Source organism: Archocentrus centrarchus, chromosome 9 (assembly GCF_007364275.1).
Source record: "Archocentrus centrarchus isolate MPI-CPG fArcCen1 chromosome 9, fArcCen1, whole genome shotgun sequence".
In the NCBI taxonomy this organism is placed as follows: Eukaryota; Metazoa; Chordata; class Actinopteri; order Cichliformes; family Cichlidae; genus Archocentrus; species Archocentrus centrarchus.
This window is the reverse complement of record NC_044354.1, coordinates 20,560,107-20,583,371: the sequence shown is the minus strand read 5'-3', so window position 1 is coordinate 20,583,371 and position 23,265 is coordinate 20,560,107. Positions and strand designations below refer to the sequence as shown.

The 23,265-nt window shown below is 42.5% G+C and overlaps 2 protein-coding genes and 1 long non-coding RNA gene across 5 annotated transcripts in view; 1 reads left to right on the top strand and 2 right to left on the bottom strand.

Moving 5' to 3' along the window:
• The window catches only part of igsf9b (immunoglobulin superfamily, member 9b), a 29,488-nt gene extending 12,269 nt beyond the window's left edge, over positions 1–17,219 (bottom strand). For both annotated transcript variants that reach the window (XM_030738183.1, XM_030738184.1), the window contains exons 1-4: positions 17,089–17,219; positions 15,119–15,258; positions 8,290–8,385; positions 5,751–5,957 (exon numbers count right to left, since the gene is read on the bottom strand). In XM_030738183.1, coding sequence (XP_030594043.1) covers positions 5,751–5,957; positions 8,290–8,350 — 268 coding nt within the window. In that variant the 5' untranslated portion in view covers positions 8,351–8,385; positions 15,119–15,258; positions 17,089–17,219. The remainder of the gene's footprint in view (positions 1–5,750; positions 5,958–8,289; positions 8,386–15,118; positions 15,259–17,088) is intronic.
• On the top strand, positions 1,325–19,601 carry LOC115786142 (uncharacterized). Of its 2 annotated transcripts, none has more exons than XR_004020399.1 (3): positions 1,325–1,648; positions 1,965–2,084; positions 19,503–19,601. It is a non-coding gene; the product is annotated as an uncharacterized LOC115786142 (long non-coding RNA). The 2 variants fall into 2 exon arrangements; XR_004020400.1 differs by lacking the exon at positions 19,503–19,601 and adding an exon at positions 2,173–2,359.
• A 33-nt stretch (positions 19,602–19,634) lies between these two features.
• tmem230b (transmembrane protein 230b) lies at positions 19,635–22,611 on the bottom strand. The gene is made up of 3 exons (XM_030737600.1): positions 22,269–22,611; positions 20,428–20,550; positions 19,635–20,317 (listed from the first exon to the last, which is right to left on the bottom strand). The coding sequence occupies exons 1-3, from the start codon at positions 22,362–22,364 to the stop codon at positions 20,177–20,179; spliced, it is 360 nt and encodes a 119-aa protein (XP_030593460.1). The 5' UTR covers positions 22,365–22,611; the 3' UTR covers positions 19,635–20,176.
• Positions 22,612–23,265: the final 654 nt, after the last annotated feature.

Here is a 23,265-nt window from a genome sequence, read left to right as displayed (position 1 = left end):
ATCTGCTGGTTGCCTGGTGACTGCAGCCTGGTTTCAGGGTACACCCCCTCCTTTTATTCAGTCTCTCAATGAACTCTTTTTTTGCCCCTTCAATCACGGAGCTTTAAACGACAGGAGGATGCGTGCGGTGAGGAAACACACACGTTGCTCATACCAGGCCCTGCCAAAGCAGTTTGAAAGTAAACAGCGACGTATCAGTGGAGAAGTGTCCAGCATCCCTTAATTCTTGCTTGCTCCTAACACGTTGCTTAGATAAAGTGTGTCATAATCAATCATCTGTGCAAAGTATTAATAAAACATTGCAAAAAAAAAAAAAAAAGCAACTGCGAGAATTGATATCATCTTCTCCAGCTCAACAGGAGAGAATCCTTTAATGCCCTGCAAACCCTGAAGTGACAATATCACAGGAAACACAATATCACCACTATTCACATCACTTCTCTCCAGACAGCAGAGTCTGGAGCAGAGCCTGGCAGCTATGAAAGTCATTTAACTCTGTATATGGCCTAAAGACAGGGTGAAACACACACTGAGAGTAAAGACAGGCAACAATGGCTAACAATTAACCCTGCATTCCTGACTGGGGCAGTTGCTGCGCTAAATAGTCAGGTTTAATGATTGACTGACCTCCTGAAAGATAGGCAAGTGTTACTTAGAGGCTCCATAAAATGAATACGTCTGATTTCAGCTTAGCATCTTTCAAACAGCTGGGCAGGGCTAGATGATAACAGGGATGAGATAACTTTAGGCATTTTCCTGTTATCCTGGTCCTGGGATCCTCTCCGAGCTGCCCTTTTCCTGTGCCACCTTTTCTAATTAGACATGGAATTAATCAGCAACTGCAGGCCAAGAGGCGACATGGCATCACAATCTTTAACTTAGACCTTATGGGATATAATGTGTCTGCCCGATGCACTGATCTTCCAGGAGCACGTGGGTGTGTACACATGTTGATTTTCAAAATCTGAGTGCCCTGCCCCCTGAGTCTACGCAGGGAAATTCTGGTTTCACTGTTGAACACTTAACCCGTTCCCGTAGCCTCCCCCTTATCCGTCACCACAAAGACACGGCAGCCCCCCCCATTCCTCATTCTCTCAGGTTACCATAGAGACTAGACGAAAAGCCCGGGCTGTAGGTTGAGATTTGAATTCAGTTGCTGTAGAAACACGCCACGGCCGAACACGGGTTGATCGTGCGAGCGGAGGGGGGTTTGTACTGTCGCAGATTTGAAAAATTGCAAGTGTGTGTGTGTGTGTGTGGTGGGGGGGGGGGGGGGGGGGGGGGGGGGGGCATGCTTGTGTCACATCCAAGAGCAGAAGGAAGAGTGAGAGAAATGAATGAGAAGCACAAGGAGAGAGGTCTTTTCAGTCTGTGGACAAGCAAACACGGAGGCTGCGTGACAAATGCTGCTTTATTTAAATTTGAATGCTGCATCTTGGGACCTGATCTGAAATCTCAGATGGCAGGTGCTCCACCCTAAGGATGTTCAGTGAAAGAGGCTGCTTTTCTCTCTGTCGGCCTGATGTACAGATCCAATGCAAATATGATGGGATAACTGAATGCAAAATTTGGAAAATGATAAACCACACCAGTGAAAGCTGTTCCTGTTTTTAAATCCAAGAGGAACTGAGCAAGAGGTTACAGAGAGGTTAGTCAAATTCTGTTCATCAATAATCTGCACACGGCCAATGAGAGGTTGACCTTCCTGACCTCTGTGCTTTAGCAGACACCATTTATCACTCTCCCTGGTCCTACATTAGCACAATGTCCGCGGGTCCTCAAGAGACAAATGTGATTAGACTCTATGGCACTCAGAGAGAATTGCTGAAACAATAACTGCTGCTCCATCTCGTCTCTACCCTTCTCCTCCTCCTCCTCCTCCTCCTCCTCCTCACTGTTTTTGCTCCAGCAGCCATCACATGACAGCTACAGTCTATCTTAAAATGAGCCCTTGTTTCCAACAGGTTGAGCTTCAGTGCAGCCAAGGGAAGGAAATGGAAACGCTAATCCAGCAGCCCTGCTTGAACCTCAGAGACGCACCCTCCTCATATTAGTGAATCGGGTTCTCGCTCAGAGGGTGGCAGGTTAGGAACAACTCGGCTTTCAGAGCCATGCCGCTGGCTGACTTTGTCTCACTGATCTGATATCCTCTTTCTTTTTTTTCTGAAAAAGATTGATGTATCCTTTTCTGCAAGTGAAACCACCGCACTGCAACTAAGCTGAAGGACAGATTACAACATACTTTACACTTATATTTAAGATGCAGTACTGTTTTGGTCCATTTTTGTGGCTACTATAGCCCTGGGACAAGGCGTTAATTGTTCCGGAGGAACGAATCAACATGTGATTTTTTTGCCTTTTGTGTTCCCACTGGAAGTTACTGACAAAGTAATACATGGAGTATTGTGAATTTCATGCCGCACAATAGTGAACAGTAACGATGGAGGAAGAAAGATTATTCTGTTTTGAGAAGCATCAGCACTGCTTTTCTTTGTCCACCCGTATGTGCATAAGAGAGCCGGACAGAGGTGCATTGTGGGATGTGTTTTGATTTGAATACAATCATAAGTCTGGGACCAGCCCCCTGCCTCTGACAGCTCACCCCTCCCATTCCCCCAAATTTCTCTCTTCAATCCTCCTGTCCCCCTAATCAGTTTAACCCTCTTATGAATAGCTCTTTGTCGTGAGATAGATTACAGTTAACTCTGTCCCTCTTGTTCTGCCCAATTCTGACCTAGCGAGCACACACGGCTCACGTGCTGAATTTCACTACAATGGGAACTCAACTTATCACAGGCATTAGCTGTTATGCATGATCACGAAGCAAAAAGTATTAGTTTTAATATGAAAATCTTTGAAATTAAAATCCCAAGCTCGGTGCTGTGAGAGGTATTTGGGCTGTTTTCCAGGACAGGAGTTGAGCTTTGTTTTTGGTTCAGGAAGAGATAACGCTGATGTTAATAATTACCAGTTGTTAAATTTTAAAGTTGTTCAGTTGGATGTGCCATCATTCCTGAATACCAAACCTGTTCAGAATCTTCCAGGCAAAGTTGCAAATAGAAAACCTGGTTTTGCTAAACCTTTTAGACACAGGTAAGTAGAGTTACTTGAGCCAACTCTTTATAAAAGCTGTACAAGGCCCTTGAACTGTATCTCCCAGATTTAACATGAACCTAGCCACCTAAGACATGAGGTAATAGGGCCTTTGTAATGGCCTGCTGCTCTAAGCTCTTGAACATGAAATTCCCAAGTTGCAGCTATGTGTTCTTCTTCCATTGTGTCATTGTTTGCTGTACATCACGCTGATCTTGTTACAGCAGAAAAACTGGTTGAAGATCATAGAACGATCAGTTTCACATTTCAGTGGTCTATTTTCTGCTTTTGGAGTTATCAGATTGATGTTCGCAAAAGCTCAGTGAGTTAATATTCAATTAACAACAAGGGGAAAGTGTGCGTGCGTGTGTGTGTGCTCACATACTCGAGTATAAAAATGTGTCTTGTGCGTGTGACAAATGCGGTCTTTAAATTCTCCAGTGTTCAAAGGTCACACTGAGAGTGTGATGGAGGCCTGCTGAGATCTCAGGATTTGCCTATTGTCATCCTAACCTCAGGTCAGAGTCCCCCCCCGCTCACAATCTCCACTCATTTACTTCAGCGCACCGGACGCATTTGATCTAGACCTGCAACGGTAAACCATCCTGACACTGCAAGACTCCAGCATATTGTCTCAACAAATACGAGTCAGACGGGCTCTAACAGCAGCGTGTCAGTCAAGAGCTTATCTGGCTGTTTCCTCTTTGTTGTGAGCTAACTAATGTTAAGATCTCCATGGCATGCTGGGTGTGAAACTGAGAGGAAGAGGAGTGAGAGGTACATTCTCCCAAGAGCACATAGGAGACGGTCTCTGGGACCTGGGCAGGCTGGTGTCTAAGTCGTGACGCTCCTCAAATGCAGAGTACAATCTTGGGGACACCTGATATCATATCAAAAAAAAGTTGATTTAAATGGAATGAAAAAGGAAACCAAGATACCACTTGCTCTGATTAAAATTCTTAATAGCCTCAGTGAGCTTGACACAAAGCAGCAGACCAAGGGCAGAAAGCATATTGGTAGTGCTTTTTCTTCATTAAATACCTATTTAGTATTACAAATTCAAGTCTAATACCTTACTTAGCTCTAATGGAAGCAGCCATTATACTGTAAATGCACCCGAGTACTGAACAACAATGCACTTCTTTGCCCATAATTTATCATCTTGATCTTTTAACCATTTCTTGATCTTAAGCCTTAAAATTAAATCGACCTCATTCTCATGTTCCCGTTTCTCAAACAAACCAAGACAAAGATCAGGAAATGGTTGCCGACTTCACCGTCTTGTGGTTGAATCTGAAATCCCACAACATTTTAATTTGAGAGTAGAATACATTAGACCCACAACACTTGACACGCTTCACATGCTGCCATCTGCCTTCAGTGGGAGGGGAGGTATGAGGATCTGCTGCAGACAGGGGAAAAGCCCGCACCAGACAAGTACATGCAAGAGATGAATTTGGCAAAACATGGGGACACCCCAAACACTCTTCAACTCTGAGATACGTCTCTGCAGCATTATTTGCTTCATTATGACTGCATATGTATCACATGGCTGCCCCTAAACAATGACATGGTTAACGGCCTACAAGAGTGTTAAACACATTTAGTCCCGTTGCATGTTTGGAGGGGCGTGGGGGGTGTTTGTGGTTCGACCTCTGTAAACCATCAGTGGAGTTCTTGAGTTGTCCTAATGCTGAAAACATGTTTCTGAATCTGAAGCTTTGTTCTCTGAGCATCTCCTGCAGGTCCTCACATAACAAATCCAGTGAGATTTCAAGAAAGGTTTTCTGTACATTTCAGTGACCTAGTTGGGACTGTATGGGATTTGGGGTGTCCTACTAGTCCTGTTGGCTTTGGAAAAGCAATGGGAGGTTGTGATACCCCTTTTTGTCTTTTGTCCCCTGGTAGACAATGACAGGATTATAGGGCTCCAGCAAGAAAACTCCCATTATTCCGATTGCTTCATCCATCCTTCTTCCAGCACAACAATCTCCCCTTACTGGGTCACCCCTCAGCATACTAATAAAACACCGTCATCAGACCACCAAGCCCCCACCTACACTCCTAATCCCCTTGTGAGCAGCGTTACTGGTACCCCTTATTGCTCAGCTACCCCCCCCTTTAACTGCCTCCACTAAAACACATCCATTCTCGTCCTTCCCCTTTCCCCTGCAGTATAACTGCACTCTGGAAACACACAGGCTGAACACCAGCTGTAATTACAGGGAATGTGCTTTGGATGGATTATCTTTTTAGGGTATTGTTTCATCCAAACTTCCCCTCCCCAGTTGTTCAAAAATACCACTGTAACCTCCTTATGTCTATCTTTGCCCACACAAGACAGATGAGCTAAAAAAAAGTTTAGTTGGACACATCCCCTCCCCTCACAAAAATCTTTTGAAACATGACCTGAGTAATCTGGCCGCTGACGGAGACTTTTATGGTAGTAGATTTGTCGATTTCCTACTGGAAAATGCTTTTAAAGCTCGCTTATGGGAGTCAAACCACAAAAAGCAGACAAAGAAAGATTTATCTGACGTGAGATCTTCAAGGGCATGTATTTCTACTTCAAGGGAATGCACTGCCAACCAAGTAATAAGTCTTTCATCAGTTTCCTGAAAGGAGTGCATGACTGAACAGATCTGAATAAAGCTTACCCTTGTAGTTGGGATGAACACGAGGAGCATACACTCCAAATTTGATGAGGACGGGAACGTTGTAACCGAGGCGCACCCACTCCACCACATGTAGTGGAAAGAGGCTTGTCGTGGTGGCTTCCCTGGATGTAGGAGTGAGACTACAGCTTAACTCTGCAGAGCTCCCCTCTCTGGCACGAACCAACGAAGCTGTAACTTGAGACACACCTGTAAAGAAAACAGCACATCAGCAGGATAAAGCAATCGTTTCACTGTGGACATTTTCTGATAGCACAAAGTCCATAAAGCAGCACACATCTGAGTAAACACACAAATCATCTACTTTAAGGCCTGTTAAAGAGAGTAGTGGCTATCAAAGTGGCCAGATTAGCATCTCTGGAATCTTCTGGTCATTCATTTCTGTGAAAATTGTTTGCTATGATAAGGAGTTTAGAAATGCATCGCTGAGGGAAGAGAAGAAAAGGGTATGCGACAACACAGGCAGTGAGAGGTCACGGCAGAGAAAAGCTGGTGGGAAATGGTAACAAGAAAGAGTCATAACAGTTTCATGAATACTCTTCTTAAATGGACCTTGCATATGACTTTCCCAGACTGTTAAAAGCTGGGCCACCTGAGGCCATGTAAAACAACCATATGCCATTTGGTAACAAGGTCGTATTGCTGCAAAGCCTGCAAACACAAAGCAATCCCATTAGTGACACCTGGAGGAGTCTCTCCTGTCTCTGTCTCATCTCCCTTTGCTGCCATGTGCTCATGTGGGTGGGTGAGCAACTGGGTGCCAGTGTTTGCTCTGCTACTCATCTGGCCTGGTGATTACTTTAATCTCAGAGGGTGGGGGTTGGTGGTGATACTCTGATGCAGGGCAGCAGGACGCTCTGTGGCTGCTCCAGTCGACCTCCCAGCACCCCATGGGGTCCACACATGGTCTATGGCCACAGCACAATCAATCCCACCACCACCACTCCCACTTACAAACACAAGCACGCACACACAGAAGCGTGCTGAGGGTTGGGGGTAGCATAAATCCAGGATTGATCTAAATCCACACCCGGAGATATTATTTAAGTTGGATTTTGTCCCCATTCTCTCTCGTCCACTCATGTCTGAGCTATTACCCCTCCTCTTCACTCTCTCCAGCATAAGGCAATTGGATCAATGCCATAGTCATTATGGTGTCATTCAAACTGCGTGTAGAAACAAAACAGTAACATATGTCAACTGCTTTGCAAAGCACCCAAGCTCTGTTAGTGCAGGTGAAAGACTTGGTCATAACCTTAGAGAAAATATGTAAACAGCAAATGGACCAAAACAACTGGTTGGCTTTAAGCCCCTTTTAGGCATGCACTCCTTTCCATTAATCTACTGGCATCTGAATGCGTCGGCTTTATGTCTGAGTGAGCACCCTGGTCACTTTTCCATATAAGCCACAACAGCAATCATACGAGGTCAGACTGAGTAGCATTTAGGTATCACTTTCAGCATGGCCCTGAATACAGCAAGATTACCCCTTTACATTTTGCTCTTACCACTAATTCAGCTCACAAAAACGTGTTTGGTAAATGGTCTACATATCAATAAATTATACATAACAACATTCTATCTCACAAACTATATTTATTATCTGTAATAACACCAAGAAATCCATCTATGATGGATTTATGCTTTTCCTGGTACAGAAAAGAGCGCTCTCTCTCGGAGCCTGAGAGCAAGGGGTGGAGGTACAGTAGGTACCACTTGCTGTAGTACTGTGAACCACACACAGACATACACTCCTCTTAGTGACAACGACTGAGAAAACAAAACATTTAAAAGTGTGGCAACACTTCACTTCAGTGCCTCGTGTGCAACAAGCCCTGCGCATGCATGACTGAATGAAGCAGTTAGAAACATTAGAATAAAGTGGCCTATTTCTAAATGACAGAAGCAATGATGTATCTCATGACTCAAAATGCCTTTACAAACTAAGAGTCACATTAGAAAGTGGTAAGAAAAGTTACATTTGCACTGTACAAAGCAATTTGTAGCATATGCATTATTTCACTTTTTACTAACACCTCTCCTTTCAATTCTTCTCTGAGGGCCAGCTGTTATTTCCACGGGTCTGCCACAGAATGCATTAAATAATCAAACATTTCACCACTTTAAAACTAATTCAAATCAAAACTGAAACTGAAAGTTAACAGTGAAAATGTTATTAATGTCAAGAAAGTGACTTCAGTCCCTAAATACTAAAGACTAGTAGTGAAATAGTTAAGCAGCACAATCATGATCAAGAAAACATGATCCAATAAGGCAGACTGTCATCCCTGTTAATCTGTACTGCAATACTATATAAGCCCTATTTACACATGTTAAATCATTTTTCAATGTCATTGCTGCATTATCATGTATCAGTCCAGCTGTACTGGACGACTTATTCAGTTCTAAGACATTAAAAAAAATTACGATCATAACTATGAAACCTCATCAAGGAGAAATAAATTACATGAATGCACTGTTAATATATGCAATGGCTCTGCATTTGCATTGGCATACTTACTTAGCAGACAAATGGCTACAGCAGTGGTGACAGCCTGAAGCCACTGTCTCTCCAGTCCCATGGCCGTCCGTCACACTCCTTCACACATCTCCCAACCTGAAAAGGAAGACCACACATACCGTTTACTCCTCAGCAGAATACAACCAGAATACAACTACACTGTTCAGATTCCCCTGCTGCACAAGTACATCCCTCACATCCCCCCTTCAGACAAATGTAATCCACCCCCCCCCACCCCTCTGAGTTAACATCAACTCATTATCCAACAACTGCACTGCATTCCAGATGCTTCTTGGTTTATAAATAACTATATTCTTTGAAAACACATTATCCCGGGGAAAATTGTACGTTTGAGCTGTGACTAGATTAAGGTAAATAGGCTACTTCAACAAGTGCTACAAATAGACAGGGCACTGAATTTGCTTGGAGTCTGAATCTTGTGGATGTTTACTTGTGCTGGCTAAAGTGTGTGTATGTGTGTGTTTATGTGTGGCCATAGAGAAGGCCTTCACATGGCTCTAGGTGTACGTACAGATTAACCTGATGCTTGTGATTGGTCCAGCTCATCCAGAAGGTCTCGTCAAATGCTAAATAGGCCAACAGCAATTGACAGGTTACACGAGCAATATTGAAATGTACTTCTCCCAACTCCAGATGTTACATTGTTACCAGTGTTTATAAAGGAACTTAAGTAGCATAAACAGGCCACTGCACGACATATTTCACATAGACTTGAATAAAGATTCTCCCCACTACAGCACATGCAAAGCAGCCCGTTGCATCAGGTGTGCTTCACTTAAATATGAAATGTACAAACCTGTAAGCTCACCAACACAAACTACTCATGTTCATGAGCCCCACAGACAGGACTCTTTCACTAATTACGGACTTACTTCCCAATGAACGAAGAAAACAGCTGCAGCGGCTCAAAAGGCCCTCCACCTCAAATTGGATTGGAGGCACACGTTTAAGTTGTTGACCTTCAAGCATAATGGAAGCCCTCGCACACTTCCCTTCAGTCATTCAGTACTCCTAATACCAGCTTATTACTTTAAGTTTATTTAGATAATATAAGGTGGAGGGTATTCTTAGAAAGCAGTGAGGTGTTAGATATTAGCTGCTGATACAACCAGAGAGTCACTGCAGAAACACAGGTCATCTCAATCATTTGACTAAGACCTTTAGTCTCTTAGCGGCACATGAGCAAACAAACAGCCCAGAATAGAAATGGCACAAAGACGCTTTTATCTCCTACTGACCAACACCGTTTCTGCTGAGCCAGGCAGAGATGCGGTAATAGCAATAACGTTTGTGCCGCACCTTTTCAGAACAAGCAAAAAGGCAAGAACAAGGTCACACAGGCAATGAAGAGGAGTACGGCAAAAACACCAGTGGGGCTGAAATAAAGGAATAAACTGATTCATTTCTTTATTTTCTGAATCCAATTGTTTAGCCTAACTTTTTGTCACTTCTGTCAGTCATCAAATATCAGAAGTGTTTGCACACCACTCTTTTGTCTCAACCGCCTGCTTCACAGTCATTTTGACAATGTGAAAAATCCTATCTGATTCCAGCCCGTATGAAAACATCAAGTCATTTTTGACATTTTCTCTTTGTTCTTGTCTGTTCTGATGTGCTTCTAGACCAGGATATATGACTTTCATGTGGAAACAGCCACAGACAGGGGAAGCCTGGAGGGGCAGGCTTTGTCTGCAGGTGCAGGAGGACAACCAGATTATTTCCTGGGGCAGTAGAGCAGAGGAAGGCCATTTAATTGGCATGTGCACAGAGACCGCTTCAAAAAGAGCCCAGATATTAAAATGAGTGCACGTAAACTGTAACAAGTCGCTGAACATTTAACAGCAGGAAGCTTTTCTATTTATCTCATTGCACTAAGCCAATTACTACCTTTAAGCAATTTACATATAACTAATGTTGGAAGAAAAAACAGTCAGTAACAGCTCCTGTTTGACAGGATGCCCTGCATATAAAAAAAAGGTTGTAAACACTCATCTCCTCAGGTGATGGAAAGCCAACATGACTAAAGACTACAGTCTTTGTGTGTTTAGAAAAACTAGAAATAAGGATGACAAAACTAGAAAAAACACTAAATCAAGCTTCAGCGTGAGACCGTTTGCTCTTTAATGCACATGCCAATACCAGCCAGTGCTTCGCTGGATTTCATTGACACAAATTGCTTTGGATCTTGTCATGACTTAGCCTTCTGGACAGTCCATTTGTTAACACCCAGTCTAATCCTGCCCTGCTGCTTCGAGTGTTAATAGTGTAATTGAATTAGAGATCAAATTCGTGAGGCAAATCAAGGACAGTCTGTCATCTAGCTGTTCAGTGATCAATCACTGGTAAATCAAGTCACACAAGTCTGCCAACAGGCCTGGGTAACCTGGGGTGTTTTTTTTTTTTGGTGTGTGTGTCTGTGTGTGTGTGTGTGTGTGTGTGGGGGGGGGGGGGGGGGGGGGGGGGTGTTCATACTTTCATGTCGTGATCCTTTGTAGTGGGTTGGCTTTCTGATCTCCACCAACTTTCAAAATTTTGCAAAACATGTAGTAGCAACTGTGGTATCAGCAGTTGACACAAAAGAAAATCAAAGAGCCTCGCACCCTCCAAATTCATATTTAATAATATAACAAGCAAGAAAAGGGTTTTCAGAATCGGTGCCATTTCTCACAGTTGAGCGAACATGTCTAAAAACTGACATCACATCAACAGTTTTGCTCGCAATAAATGCAAGCTGATGTCAACCTGTCAACTGTAACAGCTGGTGGGTGTGAACTCCTCCAATGGCTGTCATCTGTGTCACACTATTATACATTTATTGGGCAGGCATTACCATGAGTAATGAAGCGGTCTTTTCAGCTGTCTTGTTCGGCCTATTAGTGACAAGTAAATTATCATATTCTCTGATGTTTTCTGTGACACTCGTAGAAAACTTGTCACAAAAAGTGAACTCTTGACCTAATGGGTGTGAGAGTGTTATCCAGCGGTATCTAAGCAAATCCATCAGTGATGCCAGTGACAGATACAGGCCTGATAAGCAGCAGCATTACTCTCTTAGTAATCCTCGTTAATCCTGACAGGCCGTGGCCTCAGCACAAACCAGCCTGTAGCAGGAACTATAAGTGTGACTCAAGTAGAAACTTTAACAGGTATGAACAAGACTCTCGTGCAGATGTAAAAATAACACACAACCGACCAGAACAAAAACGTGAACCAACATAGGAATGGGTTTGAAAACCGGTAATCCAAAGTAGACCGGTTGGCCAAGCACGCACAGCGCAGCAATCAATTCATGGATTTTGTCCCTGGCACTGCAACCAAGCTCAGAAATGGTATTGACATAAACTTTAACTAAAGGAAATGAGCTTAGCACACATTGGGCACGAGCGCAGAGTCCCAGGCTCTCGGGGAAAGCCTGCTGTATATGGATTAACATAGTAATCGTTAGTAACCTAACACCTAACGCAACAACACTGATAACTGAACCAGGGTTTTTCCTGCACAAGGAAATTTCTGTTGTTTTTATCCAGAAGTTTGATCCAAATCCAAAAAGACCCCCAGCATGGTAATAATTTTTTTTTCCACCACTGGGTTTTAACTGAGGTTTCACTCACTAAACAGGACATGTGTGTTTATGAAATCCTTGAAAATACCAAGAAAATGCTTAGATTTCTGTCAAATAAGGCAACACTGGTTCATTGCCTTTACTGTTCGTGCTTACATGCTTAGTCTTCTCCCAAAGGTCCTTTCTTAGCCACGAAAAACTTTGTTTGCTGTGGTAAACAATATTACCTTTACTGTGCACTTTTACAGCAACCAAATACTGCTGCAGATTACTGCTTCAGACATCCATCCATCCATCCATCCATTTTCTTCCGCTTATCCGGGGCCGGGTCGCGGGGGCAGAAGCCTAAGCAGAGAAGCCCAAGCTTCCCTCTCCCCAGCCACCTCCTCCAGCTCATCCGGAGGGACCCCAAGGCGTTCCCAGGCCAGCCGAGATACATAATCTCTCCAGCGTGTCCTGGGTCTACCACGGGGCCTCTTCCCGGTGGGACATGCCCGGAACACCTCACCCAGGAGGCGGCCAGGAGGCATCCTAATCAGATGCCCGAGCCACCTCAACTGGCTCCTTTCGATGTGGAGGAGCAGCGGCTCTACTCTGAGCCCCTCCCGGATGGCCGCACTCCTCACCTTATCTCTAAGGGAGAGGCCAGCCACCCTTCGAAGGAAACTCATTTCTGCCGCTTGTATTCGCGATCCTATTCTTTCGGTCACTACCCAAAGCTTGTGACCATAGGTGAGGGTAGGAACGTAGATCGACCGGTAAATCGAGAGCTCCGCTTTTACGCTAAGCTCCCTCTTCACCACGACGGACCGGTGCAGCGTCCGCATCACTGCAGAAGCAGCCCCGATCCGCCTGTCGATCTCCCGTTCCCTTCGCCCATCACTCGTGAACAAGACCCCGAGATACTTAAACTCCTCCACTTGAGGCAAGAACTCGTTCCTGAGCCGGAGATGGCACTCCACCCTTTTCCGGCTGAGGACCATGGCCTCAGACTTAGAGGTGCTGATTCTCATGCCAGCCGCTTCACACTCGGCTGCGAACCGTTCCACTGCGAGCTGGAGGCCCCCCCCTGATAAAGCCAACAGAACCGCATCATCTGCAAAAAGCAGAGATGAGACTCTGAGGCCACCAAGGAAGAAGCCTTCCGCCACCTGGCTACGCCTAGAAATTCTGTCCATAAAAATTATGAACAGAATCGGTGACAAAGGGCAGCCCTGACGGAGTCCAACACCCACAGGAAACAAATCCGACTTATTACCGGCTATACGGACCAAGCTCTCACTGTGGTTGTACAAGGACTGAATGGCCCGCAACAATGGGCCAGACACCCCATACTCCCGCAGAACCTCCCAAAGAACACCCCGAGGAACACGGTCGACATGAATGGCTTAATTTAATGTTTGGTTTTTCCTAGGATAATACATAGTCAGACATCCCAGGGGAACAGTAAGTGTTGAGTTGAAGCAAAGCAGCTAACATCATTCTTCTAAGTCTCTAGCTTCCCCCCCACCCCCACCCCCACCCCAGCTAACGCTCAGGACCAGGTCGGTCCCATAAAGTTTCTTTCAAGACAAGACAGTGAGAGAAATCAAGGCCCTAAAAGCAAAGATCACAAACTCAGGAGTCCAACAATGAAGCGCAACCCTAACCTGGAGCTCAACGAGACTCGAAGGACGTCTACAGAACAGGCCTTAAGTATTTTAGTGATATGCTCCTCATTTCTCTGCTTAGGGACAGCTGTAACTTCCCAGGTTAAAACTGAGATGTAAAACATGCACTTGCATCCAGGTTTGGTACACTGCATGGCTCAAAAAAAAAAAAAAAAAACTCCCTCTCTTTAATTGCCCTTAGCCTTGCTTTACAACATTTATTTTTCTGTATATTCCTCAGTACTGGAGTACAAGTTCCATCTTACACACTCATTTTCAGTAACCACTTTCAACTCATGAATAATTTGCTCCTCAGTGCAATCAATTTCCTACAGCCTGACAATCTGCCTACAGGGGACAGTTTACCACATAGTGTTTTGAACAACACAATATACCAGTGAAATGTCAAGGCTTGCTGAATTATGTGGGATATTCCTGTGTAAAATGACACCCTGGCTGGGATCTGACACGCACAGACTTTGTTAAGCTGGATGACACAGCCGAACGCAGACTTTTAAGGATTCTGGCAGTAAAATGCAAAACTGCTTTTATCATGGCTCCCTCACTATAAATAATGCAAAAGCAATGAAATAAAACAGAGTTGTTGCAAACACTAGTGCATATAAAAATATGCAGAGTAGTGTGCTTTTTCAGGGACATGTACAAGCTACAAAGTGATAAAGAATAAAACAGAAGCTTTATATCTGTGAAACACTGCTGTAATGTATCTGATCTTTCTAACAGAGGAGACTACATAGCATCAGCAGTGATTTGTGCCTCTATGCACATCCCTTTTTACCAATCAGCAAGCACAACAAAAACAAAGGAAGGGAATCAGCAGAGCACAGACTGTATATTATGTAAAAAGCACAGGGCTTCTGCACTCTTCGCACCAAACCTTTACTATTAGGCTTTGTCCCTTTTGCACCATAAGGTGCAGCAGTCTGATAGTCTAGTCCAAAATATACAACAAACAGCAAGCCACAAGCCACAGTACTGCTGCACCCTACAGTAAATTTTGCTGCACAGCCCTTTATGTCAACACCCAGCTCTCTATATGAAACAAAACAGGTGCACCTTTTGTTTGACTCAAAAGGTCTGATGCCACCTAAGACGAGGCAGGCCTAAATAAAGAATCAAAAAACACTATTTTGATTGGCACAGTGCTGATTTAAGGGTCATTACCACGTGTTAAACCTATTCATAATGGTTAAACATGAAGGAAACACTCATTGGGGGATTACAAGTGGTGCATGTGCTACCCAAAACATAAACAAATCCTGCACAAAGATGACTCTGTGCATCATATTATCACAAAAGTATTTTTGTTTTAGATGGAAACTAGACATTAGCCACAGCAAAATTACTGGTTACCCCAAAAAATATAATAATTATAAAAAAGAAAACAAAGAGAGTAATATAAGGGCTCGTGGTAAATCATTTTAAGAATACCACAGAAATCCTACAGAGATTTCTATCCAACCAGCAGATACAGGTTTTCTGATTTAGTACAAAGAAGATGCAAACTTCTGCAGGATGTTTGGTGTGTTCATCAGCCTGCGGAGGATGTTTTAGCTCTGCCCGCGCAGCTCCTTACCTTTGCTTGAGGCACTTTTCACTAGAAGCAGAAAGTGCAGTGTTTCAGTCCATTGATGCTCTTCTTTTAGACTCGCCTTGCAGACCCAGTTTAACCGTTCATTCCTTTCTCTTCAGGGAGATTAAACACACACACGAGACCTAAAATAAAAAGAAGAAGGTGCTGGCAGAAGAAGGCAGGTGGTCACATTTTTCCCCCCTCTCAATCCGTGCGTGCGTCAAAATAGTCTTGTTATTCCTCGACATCCATGGTTTTCAGACTTTCTAAAAAAAAACCTCTTTGCGGCTTCAATTAAATCCATCAACCCATGCCACTCTCACGACTCCGATATCAGCCCATTTAAAGTCCATTTAAACATCCCAAGCACTGTCTTTTTTTTAATGTGCGCAATCTTCGTAGACGAAACTCCTCGAAAGTGCCTTTAATCGTAAGTGAGAGTTTATAAGAGACTTCATAAATAAGTTGAAAAGGTTCTCGGTCGATTTGGGGTACACTGATCCCCAAACAGGTGCAAGATCAATCAGAAAGAGAGCACAGTACACGTTTAGTGTGAGCCCTGCTGTTGATACTCTCCCCGCGGTGGCCCTTCTCCCGTTATTATCGGTCCCTCCTCCGCCCACCACAGGCGCTGTTTGAAAGGCTGTGAAGCCACACAGAGTACGACCACGACTCTTCCCGGTACACCTCTCAAATTAAAGCTTTGAACGAAACCTCGGTTTATTTTAATTACACTTTAACAGTCTGCATGCCAGAATACACGTAACAGTAGTTGGCTTTTTCACTTAAAAGAAAAAAGTTAATCAGAACAGGTATTTGACCATTAAAGAAGGATGAAACTTTCAGAGCCCGAGTACTAGTGTGCATGTTGTTTCACTATCACGCTCAACGATTGCAAATAATATTTGATACAGTTTAGCAAATAATATTTGATACAGTTTATGTATACGCTTAAAAAAAGCCTAGCATCTAACAAGCCATCTTAATTTTATTAATGACAGCTAGCATTTTGGAAAACATCAAACAACTGTTTACCTGTAAATAACAAGTAAAACCAGAGACAGAAAATCTCAAAAGTGTAAAAAAAAAAAAAAAAAAGGACTAAAAAGTACCAATGAAGGTAAAGTGTGCTGCCACAGGTTTTATTTGGAGTGTCTAGGAAACTATCGCTAGACGCAGCTTTTATTTTGAAGGTAAAATAGTGAATTTCCGTCATGTTGATTTGTGGCTGCGTGTAGGTTGATGGAGACGGTGCTTTAGCGCCTCAGACAAAAGCGCCTGTCCGTGGGAAAAACTGGTGGTGGTGTTAACAAAAGGATAACACACCTTCAGGATATGTTTGACTTGGTTGATAAATCATCCAGCGGATATATAAACAAAACAAACAAAATTAAATTGACATGTGCTGTATTAATTTTTTTTCAGGTTCGGGATTAGTTGAGATTTAGTTTTTTTTGTTGTTTTTTTTTTTTTTTATAAAATACAGGCACACTAACCTAACCTTTCCAGTAAAATCAGCTGAAATTTATCAGTATTACACAAAATTTATAGCCACCAGACTTCTATGGCAAATGAAGAATTTTTTTAACAGGATTAAAAAAAACGACTTGAATGAGTGAATCAGTGAAATTTGTATTTAAGAAGGTAATAAACTTAAATAAATAAATTAAAAAACAGACCTGCCCATTTAACCTGCAACTAATAATTAGCTTTCAGCTAAAGGTAATGCTAGGAAGAGTTGGTAATTATTATCACCACGGACCTCACATTCATTATCCCAAAAGGAAAAGAGTGTAAAATAAAATTAAAATGTAGATACCACATTCTGTAGCGATAGCTAAACCTGTTCTTACATTAGTATTAGCTAAGCGAGCTAAATTAGCATTAGCTACCCCGTTTCGTTAGCTTGAATATGGCTAACGAACCACTTATACAGTGTTTTTAAAAAACGATTTATATATTCATTGTCTTACCAGAAAAACGGTTCTTTAGATAGCCTCTTGAAATGAGCTGGATGATACTCACAGGTGAGAAAACCTGCTGTCATATATCCCCGACAGAGATGTGATGAGTTTTAGGGATAATTGGGATATGTTTAATGTTACTTTTTAAAATAGCCAATCCAGTGCCACATCACGTGGTGACACAGGATGGCGGTTTTAACCGTGTGAGGTTCATGATGGGGTCCAAATATTTACTGTACTGTATATAAATTCATGTATTATGTAAATGCATTATATAGTCTATTGTATAGTATATAGTGTGTGCTTGGTTAATGGTGATGTTATAGTGGATCAGTTGCAACAGACAGAAGAGTTTAGCAAAATCACTTGTGTACTGATGCTGATTCCATTCAGTAGGCCTGTATACACTCACCAGCCACTTAATTAGGGACCACTTGGGCCCTCTTTTGCCTTTAAAGCTGCCTTAATTCTTCATGGCATAGATTCAAAAAAGTGCTGGGAACATTCCTCAGAGATTTTGGTCCATGTTGATATGGTAGCACATAGTGGCTGCAGATTTGTTGGCTGCACATCCATGAATGTGAATCTCTTGTTCCACCACGTCCAAAGGTGCTCTCTTGGATTGGATTGAGACTGGAGGCCATTTGAGTACAGAGAACTCATTATGTTAAAAAAAAAAAAAAAAAACCAAAAAAACAGTTTGAGATGACATTATCCTGCTGGAAGCATCCATCAGAAGATGGGAACCCTGTGGTCATAAAGGGATGGACATAGTATAGTCAGCAACTATACTCAGGTAGACTACGGCATTTAAATAATGCTCAGTTTGTACTAAGGGCCCCAAAGTGTGCCAGGAAACTATCTCCCCTCACCATCACACCACCACCAGCAGTAACCTGAACTGTTGATACTTGGCAGGATGAATCCATGTTGTTCGTAACCCTGACCCTAACATCTGAATGCAGCAGAAGATCAGAGAACATTTTTCCAATCTTCTGTTGTCCAGTTTTGGTGAGCCTGGGCGAATCGTAGCCTGTTTTCTGTTTGTAGCTGACGGGAGTGGCACCCCTGTGTGCGGTCTTCTGCTGCTGCTGTAGGCCGTCTGTTTCAATGTGTTGCACATTCAGAGATGCTATTCTGCATATCTTGATTATAACAAATGGTTGAGTTACAGTTGAAGTTGCAGTCTGTCTATTTGCCTCTGGTATAAACAAGGCATTTTCACCCAGAGAACTGCCACTCACTGGACATTTTCTCTTTTTTGGACCATTCTCTATAAACCCTGGAGATGGCTGTGTGGGAAAATCCCAGTTGATCAGCAGTTTTTGGAATACTCAGGCCACCTTATCTGGCACCAACAACCGTGCCACATTCAAGGTCAAATAAATCACCTTTATTCCCCATTCTGATAATTGGTTTGAACTTCAGCAGGTTGTTTTTGCCATGCTTAAATGCAGTGAGTTCATGCCATGTGATTGGCTGATTAGATGTTCGCATTATCGATGATGTATGTTAGTGTGTTTTACAGTAATAAAGGTTAATGCCAGGTCCTTGTTTTAGGCTGATGTGACAGTGGATCAGCAAGGTCAGACAGTAGTGCTGATATCACAAACAATTGTGTACTGATGCTGATACAGCAGGCTGATATAATTCAGACAACTTAGCTTTTTATTACTAGTTTGCAGAGATGACTTGCTGTGACAAGACTCAAGAGTAATATGGCCTCAGCTGTGCATATAAAGTTAAATTACTGTAATACCCCTGCAGTATTACTGTACACTTACTTTGTGTCTGTTATTATGATTCTACTCAACAACTCTATTGTCTTGTTAACACATAACTTGTGTCACCATACTAGATTTGATGGATTTCATGTAAAACCAATAATTCTAAACCTCAGACAGACCAATTAAACCCACAATAGAAAGCACAGAGTATATGAAACTACTGAACTGTAGAGTTGTGCAGTTGTCCTCCGTAAGATGTTTTGTGTGTGAGTGCCTTGTGGAACCACAGGAAGCACTTAGAAAACAAAGATTCTGAGCTGATTTAAAGTGCATAATCTGATCTGACTAAGGCCTGGTAGTTTGTGATCGGCGTATGATTGGGTGGGTGCATTGGATAGCAAAGAAAGAGAAACAAAGAGATCACAAGCAACTACCCTTGAATTATCCCTTTAGCAAACAGTGGGTTACCAGGCTTCTGAAAGGATTATAGAAGTCCAACCTTTAGTAGCAATGTGTTTTACATATGACATTATCTGGTCGGGGTGGGGAATTGAGGTGGCAGTCTTGGCTTTTACCAGCACACTTTCAAATTATGCTGAACGTGATGAGTTGATGGCACAGATTAGAGGGGCAAATGTCAGCAGAATGTCAGGCCTTAATTGCTTGTGTACTGTTTGACAGTGTTTACTCTCACAGGCCAGGTGCACCATATGGAGATTGAAGGATTGGAATTAATCACGTGAAATCCTCAGAGAAAGAACAACTCGGGAGGAGTGAGGAAGCATTAAGCAGAGCAAGGCAATCATCACTACACAGGATATTATGAAGAAACAATACTAGCCTTTTATTAAATATCATTTATATGCCAGAGAAGTGATACAGTGTATGTCACAGGTATACCAGTTATTCATTTTCTTAGTTGCAATATAAATGAATTCATTTTAAACCAGTTATTATTTAGTTTTCTCTGCCACTGAACCGGTGGGTCAACCTGAAGAACACACCGAATAAAACTTCAGTGATTTCAGCAAAAAAGCTGAAGAGGTTAAATATCTGTATTTAACTTTATGTGGGCATACTGGTTGATTCCACTACATAAGGTAAAATATTTTATAGACCAACTCAGAAATGGCATTATGTAAATAAAGAAATTAAATAAAATCTCTTTTATTCATTTGTCAAGCTAAAAAACAAATGCAAAGATAAAAAACAAAAACAAAAACAAAAAAAACTGTTTTTGGCATTAACAACCCTGCATAAAAATCTACAAGAAGAATACTGTAATTAAAAAGAAAGACTGGATCTAATTTTCTTTAAATATATCACAACCCTAAATTTACTGTAAGCACAGCAGGACTCAGGCTGAATGGTCAGTCATCAAAATCCGGGATGTCATCGTAAGAGTACCCCGGGTAGCCCTTTGATGCGTAGTAAGCTATCCGTAGGTGGTAAAATCCAGGCAGGAAGACAAGGATCCCAATGATGAGGACGGGCACGGTTCGGTCTGTGTGCTGAAAGAAAGAAAACATTTATTCACTTAAGATGAGGACATTGTTTGACCTGTGAAAGGTCACACAATGACACAATAACAAGAAAAAGTGTGACTTAGAAGATTACTTACAGTGACGCCAAAGTAGCCGGCCAAGAGAAGAGCGCCGATGATGATTAACAGGGAGCCGATTAGGAAAAGGACCGTGGCTAGTGCTATGGCTTTATACGGGACTTTGGGTGGGCTCTTCTTGAACTGTAAAAGGGAAATATTTCATTAAAACAATTTTGTGAAACACGAGGCCTTCTTGGAAGTGTCTTTTTTTCCATTTCTGTGCCAAAATCGGCAGGCTCGAGAGAGGTTTTCCATCAAATCAGCTTTATGAGCAGCAAATTGCCTTGTCCTCAAAAAGGAGGACAGGGCACCTCTGAGGATGTACAGTACTGTGCAAACGTCTCGAGCCCCCACCCCCACCCCATTTATTTGGTGCAGTTATTTATTGAAGCGTATACATCCATATATAGAAATACAGTATATAAGGCAAAAACGGAGTTTGTACTATTCTAACAGTCTTGAAAGTCAATATTTGCTATGACCACCTTCATCAACACAGTCAGCCTAAAAGAGTGAACTCTCCTTGGCAGCTTTTGTGTCATTCCTTTAAGTAGTCTTCAGGAACAGTTCTCCAGGCTTCTTGGAGGACATTCAAAGCTCTTCTTTGGATGTTGGCTGCCTTTTGTTCTGTTCTCTGTCAGATGATCCCACACTGCTTCAATAATGTTGAGGTCCAGCCTCTGGGGGCCAATCCATGACTGATAGTGTTCCACTGTGTGTTTTTCTATCCAGGTATGCTTTGGGATCAATATCATGCTGAAAAATGAAACTGCTGCTAATCACACACTTTCCAGATGGTAGGGGCTGTGCCGTATCATTATCATCTGTAATAATACTGATATAAATTATTATGTGATATAAAAATGTCATATTGCAATATCATTGCAATAGCAACATTGCACATTTACATTGTTGCAAATTTTCTTGAAATATGTATATATGTATAATTTTGCAGCTATATTGTTCACCCCTAACAGATGGCGGATCAAAATCTGACCTTACTTTTCTGTGTTCATAATTCTATCAATTTTGACAAGATCCCCAAACCATGGCAGAGCCTCCACCATGTTTTACAGATGGCTGTAGACACTCACTGTTGTACCTCTCTCCTGACCTGCTCCGTATACACTGGCAACTAATTCTCAGTCTAATTCTTGCATAATCTCCTTCCTTAAGAATGGCTTCTTGACAGCCACTCTTCCACTAAGACCATTCACGATGAGGCTTCAGTGAAGCTGTCAAACTGTTATCTTTGACAGTTTTCATAGAATCAACTAAAGAAATACAAACAAAATGTGTGTTATTGTGACAGGCTGCTAGTAACAAAGTGACCTAAAACAAACCTACAGAAAAGTCTGGGTCCCTGGAAGCAAAATATAAAGAAATGAGGGGTGGCTCAGGACTTTTGCACAGTACCGTAAATATGTTGGTTATGCATTGCTTCTTTGTGACTGCTGTCGTGAACATTCACCAAACCGTCATGACAAAGTTATAGGAGTTAATATAGCAGGTAAACACGTTAATTTTAAACTCATAGATAAATTTACTTGTATAATAATTTTCGTGACTCTGGTGAAGCTTTTTCCAATAACACCAGTGACGTCAGCATTGCCTTAGCTTGTAAATGAGGGGCCTCTACTGCTACAGAGTCCCTTTATATTCATATTGCAGTGGTTCAAACCAGCTGAGTTCACAGCTGCTGTTATTTAGTTTACTTGAACTATGACCTTCAGCCTATTATCTAAAAATACTCTAAAAACAGTGACTTTTGCTGGTACAGATTATGAGGGGCAATGATTGGGCGTCCTAACACTGACCAGAATTGGTGACTTATCCTAGCGTTACACCTTCTGTCTTACCTGTAAATCAATGTAGCCGTCATCATCAGTGGCTAAGCGGGAATACCTAACTTTGCTGTTGGGAATCCCGTTGGACACAACGTTACGAGCGGGCATCTTAGCGGTTTCCTCTCAGTATATATCGGTGAAGCAGACGGGGCTCAAGAACGGCAACGTTTACTACGCAGCAGACATCACTCTAAAACCAGAAATACTGCACCTGAACTATCGCAGCGGCGCTATGATGCTGTCTGAAAGTGTTTTTAAAAGGAGCTTCATTAAAAGGAGCGTCCGTTTGGGAATATGGTGTTGGACCTTCCGTGTTTTCAATTTATACACACTCTGCGCCTGCGCAGTCTGAAGCGTCATTATTTACTGCCAGAAACTTCGATTAAACGCGTAATTTTTAGTTAAACGTTGCCTGCACTGTGCGAGATCAAAACATAACTTTTAACTAATCCCACAAAAAAGCAAAGTCATCCGATCTGATTCGCCGCGATGTTTTTCGAAAGGATTTTGCACCGCGCCGCGCCTGCCACCAGAGGGCGCCGTTGAGTCTCATTAAATCGCTCTGACACTGCGGCGGTGTCAAGATTCATCTTTCTGTGCGGATGTTCATTTCCGGAGGTGTTCTGTCAGGCCAGCCGTGTAATCACACTGTGCTCACAGAAGATAAAGTTTCTGAGGAGACTGCAGATTTTTGATACCATTTCATGTAACAGAAGCTGCGATTCACCCTCTTCCTCTGAAGGCTCTTTTAACTACTGAAATACAAGTTCATGACCTATATTCATTTTCACACATTTGCATTAAAACAGGAAATAAGCTGACAGTTACAATGAATTCACCACATCAACAGGGCACGCTAACAAGTCTCCTAATTCTTTTTTTTTATGATGATCGGTGCATATGTGTCTACTTTAGGTATGGGTGAGTCTCAGGTGTTTGCATACAAAGTCACCTCTGCCAGCTATTGCCATCTCTCTGATCATGCGCAGCCGTAACCCGGCCTGTGAGT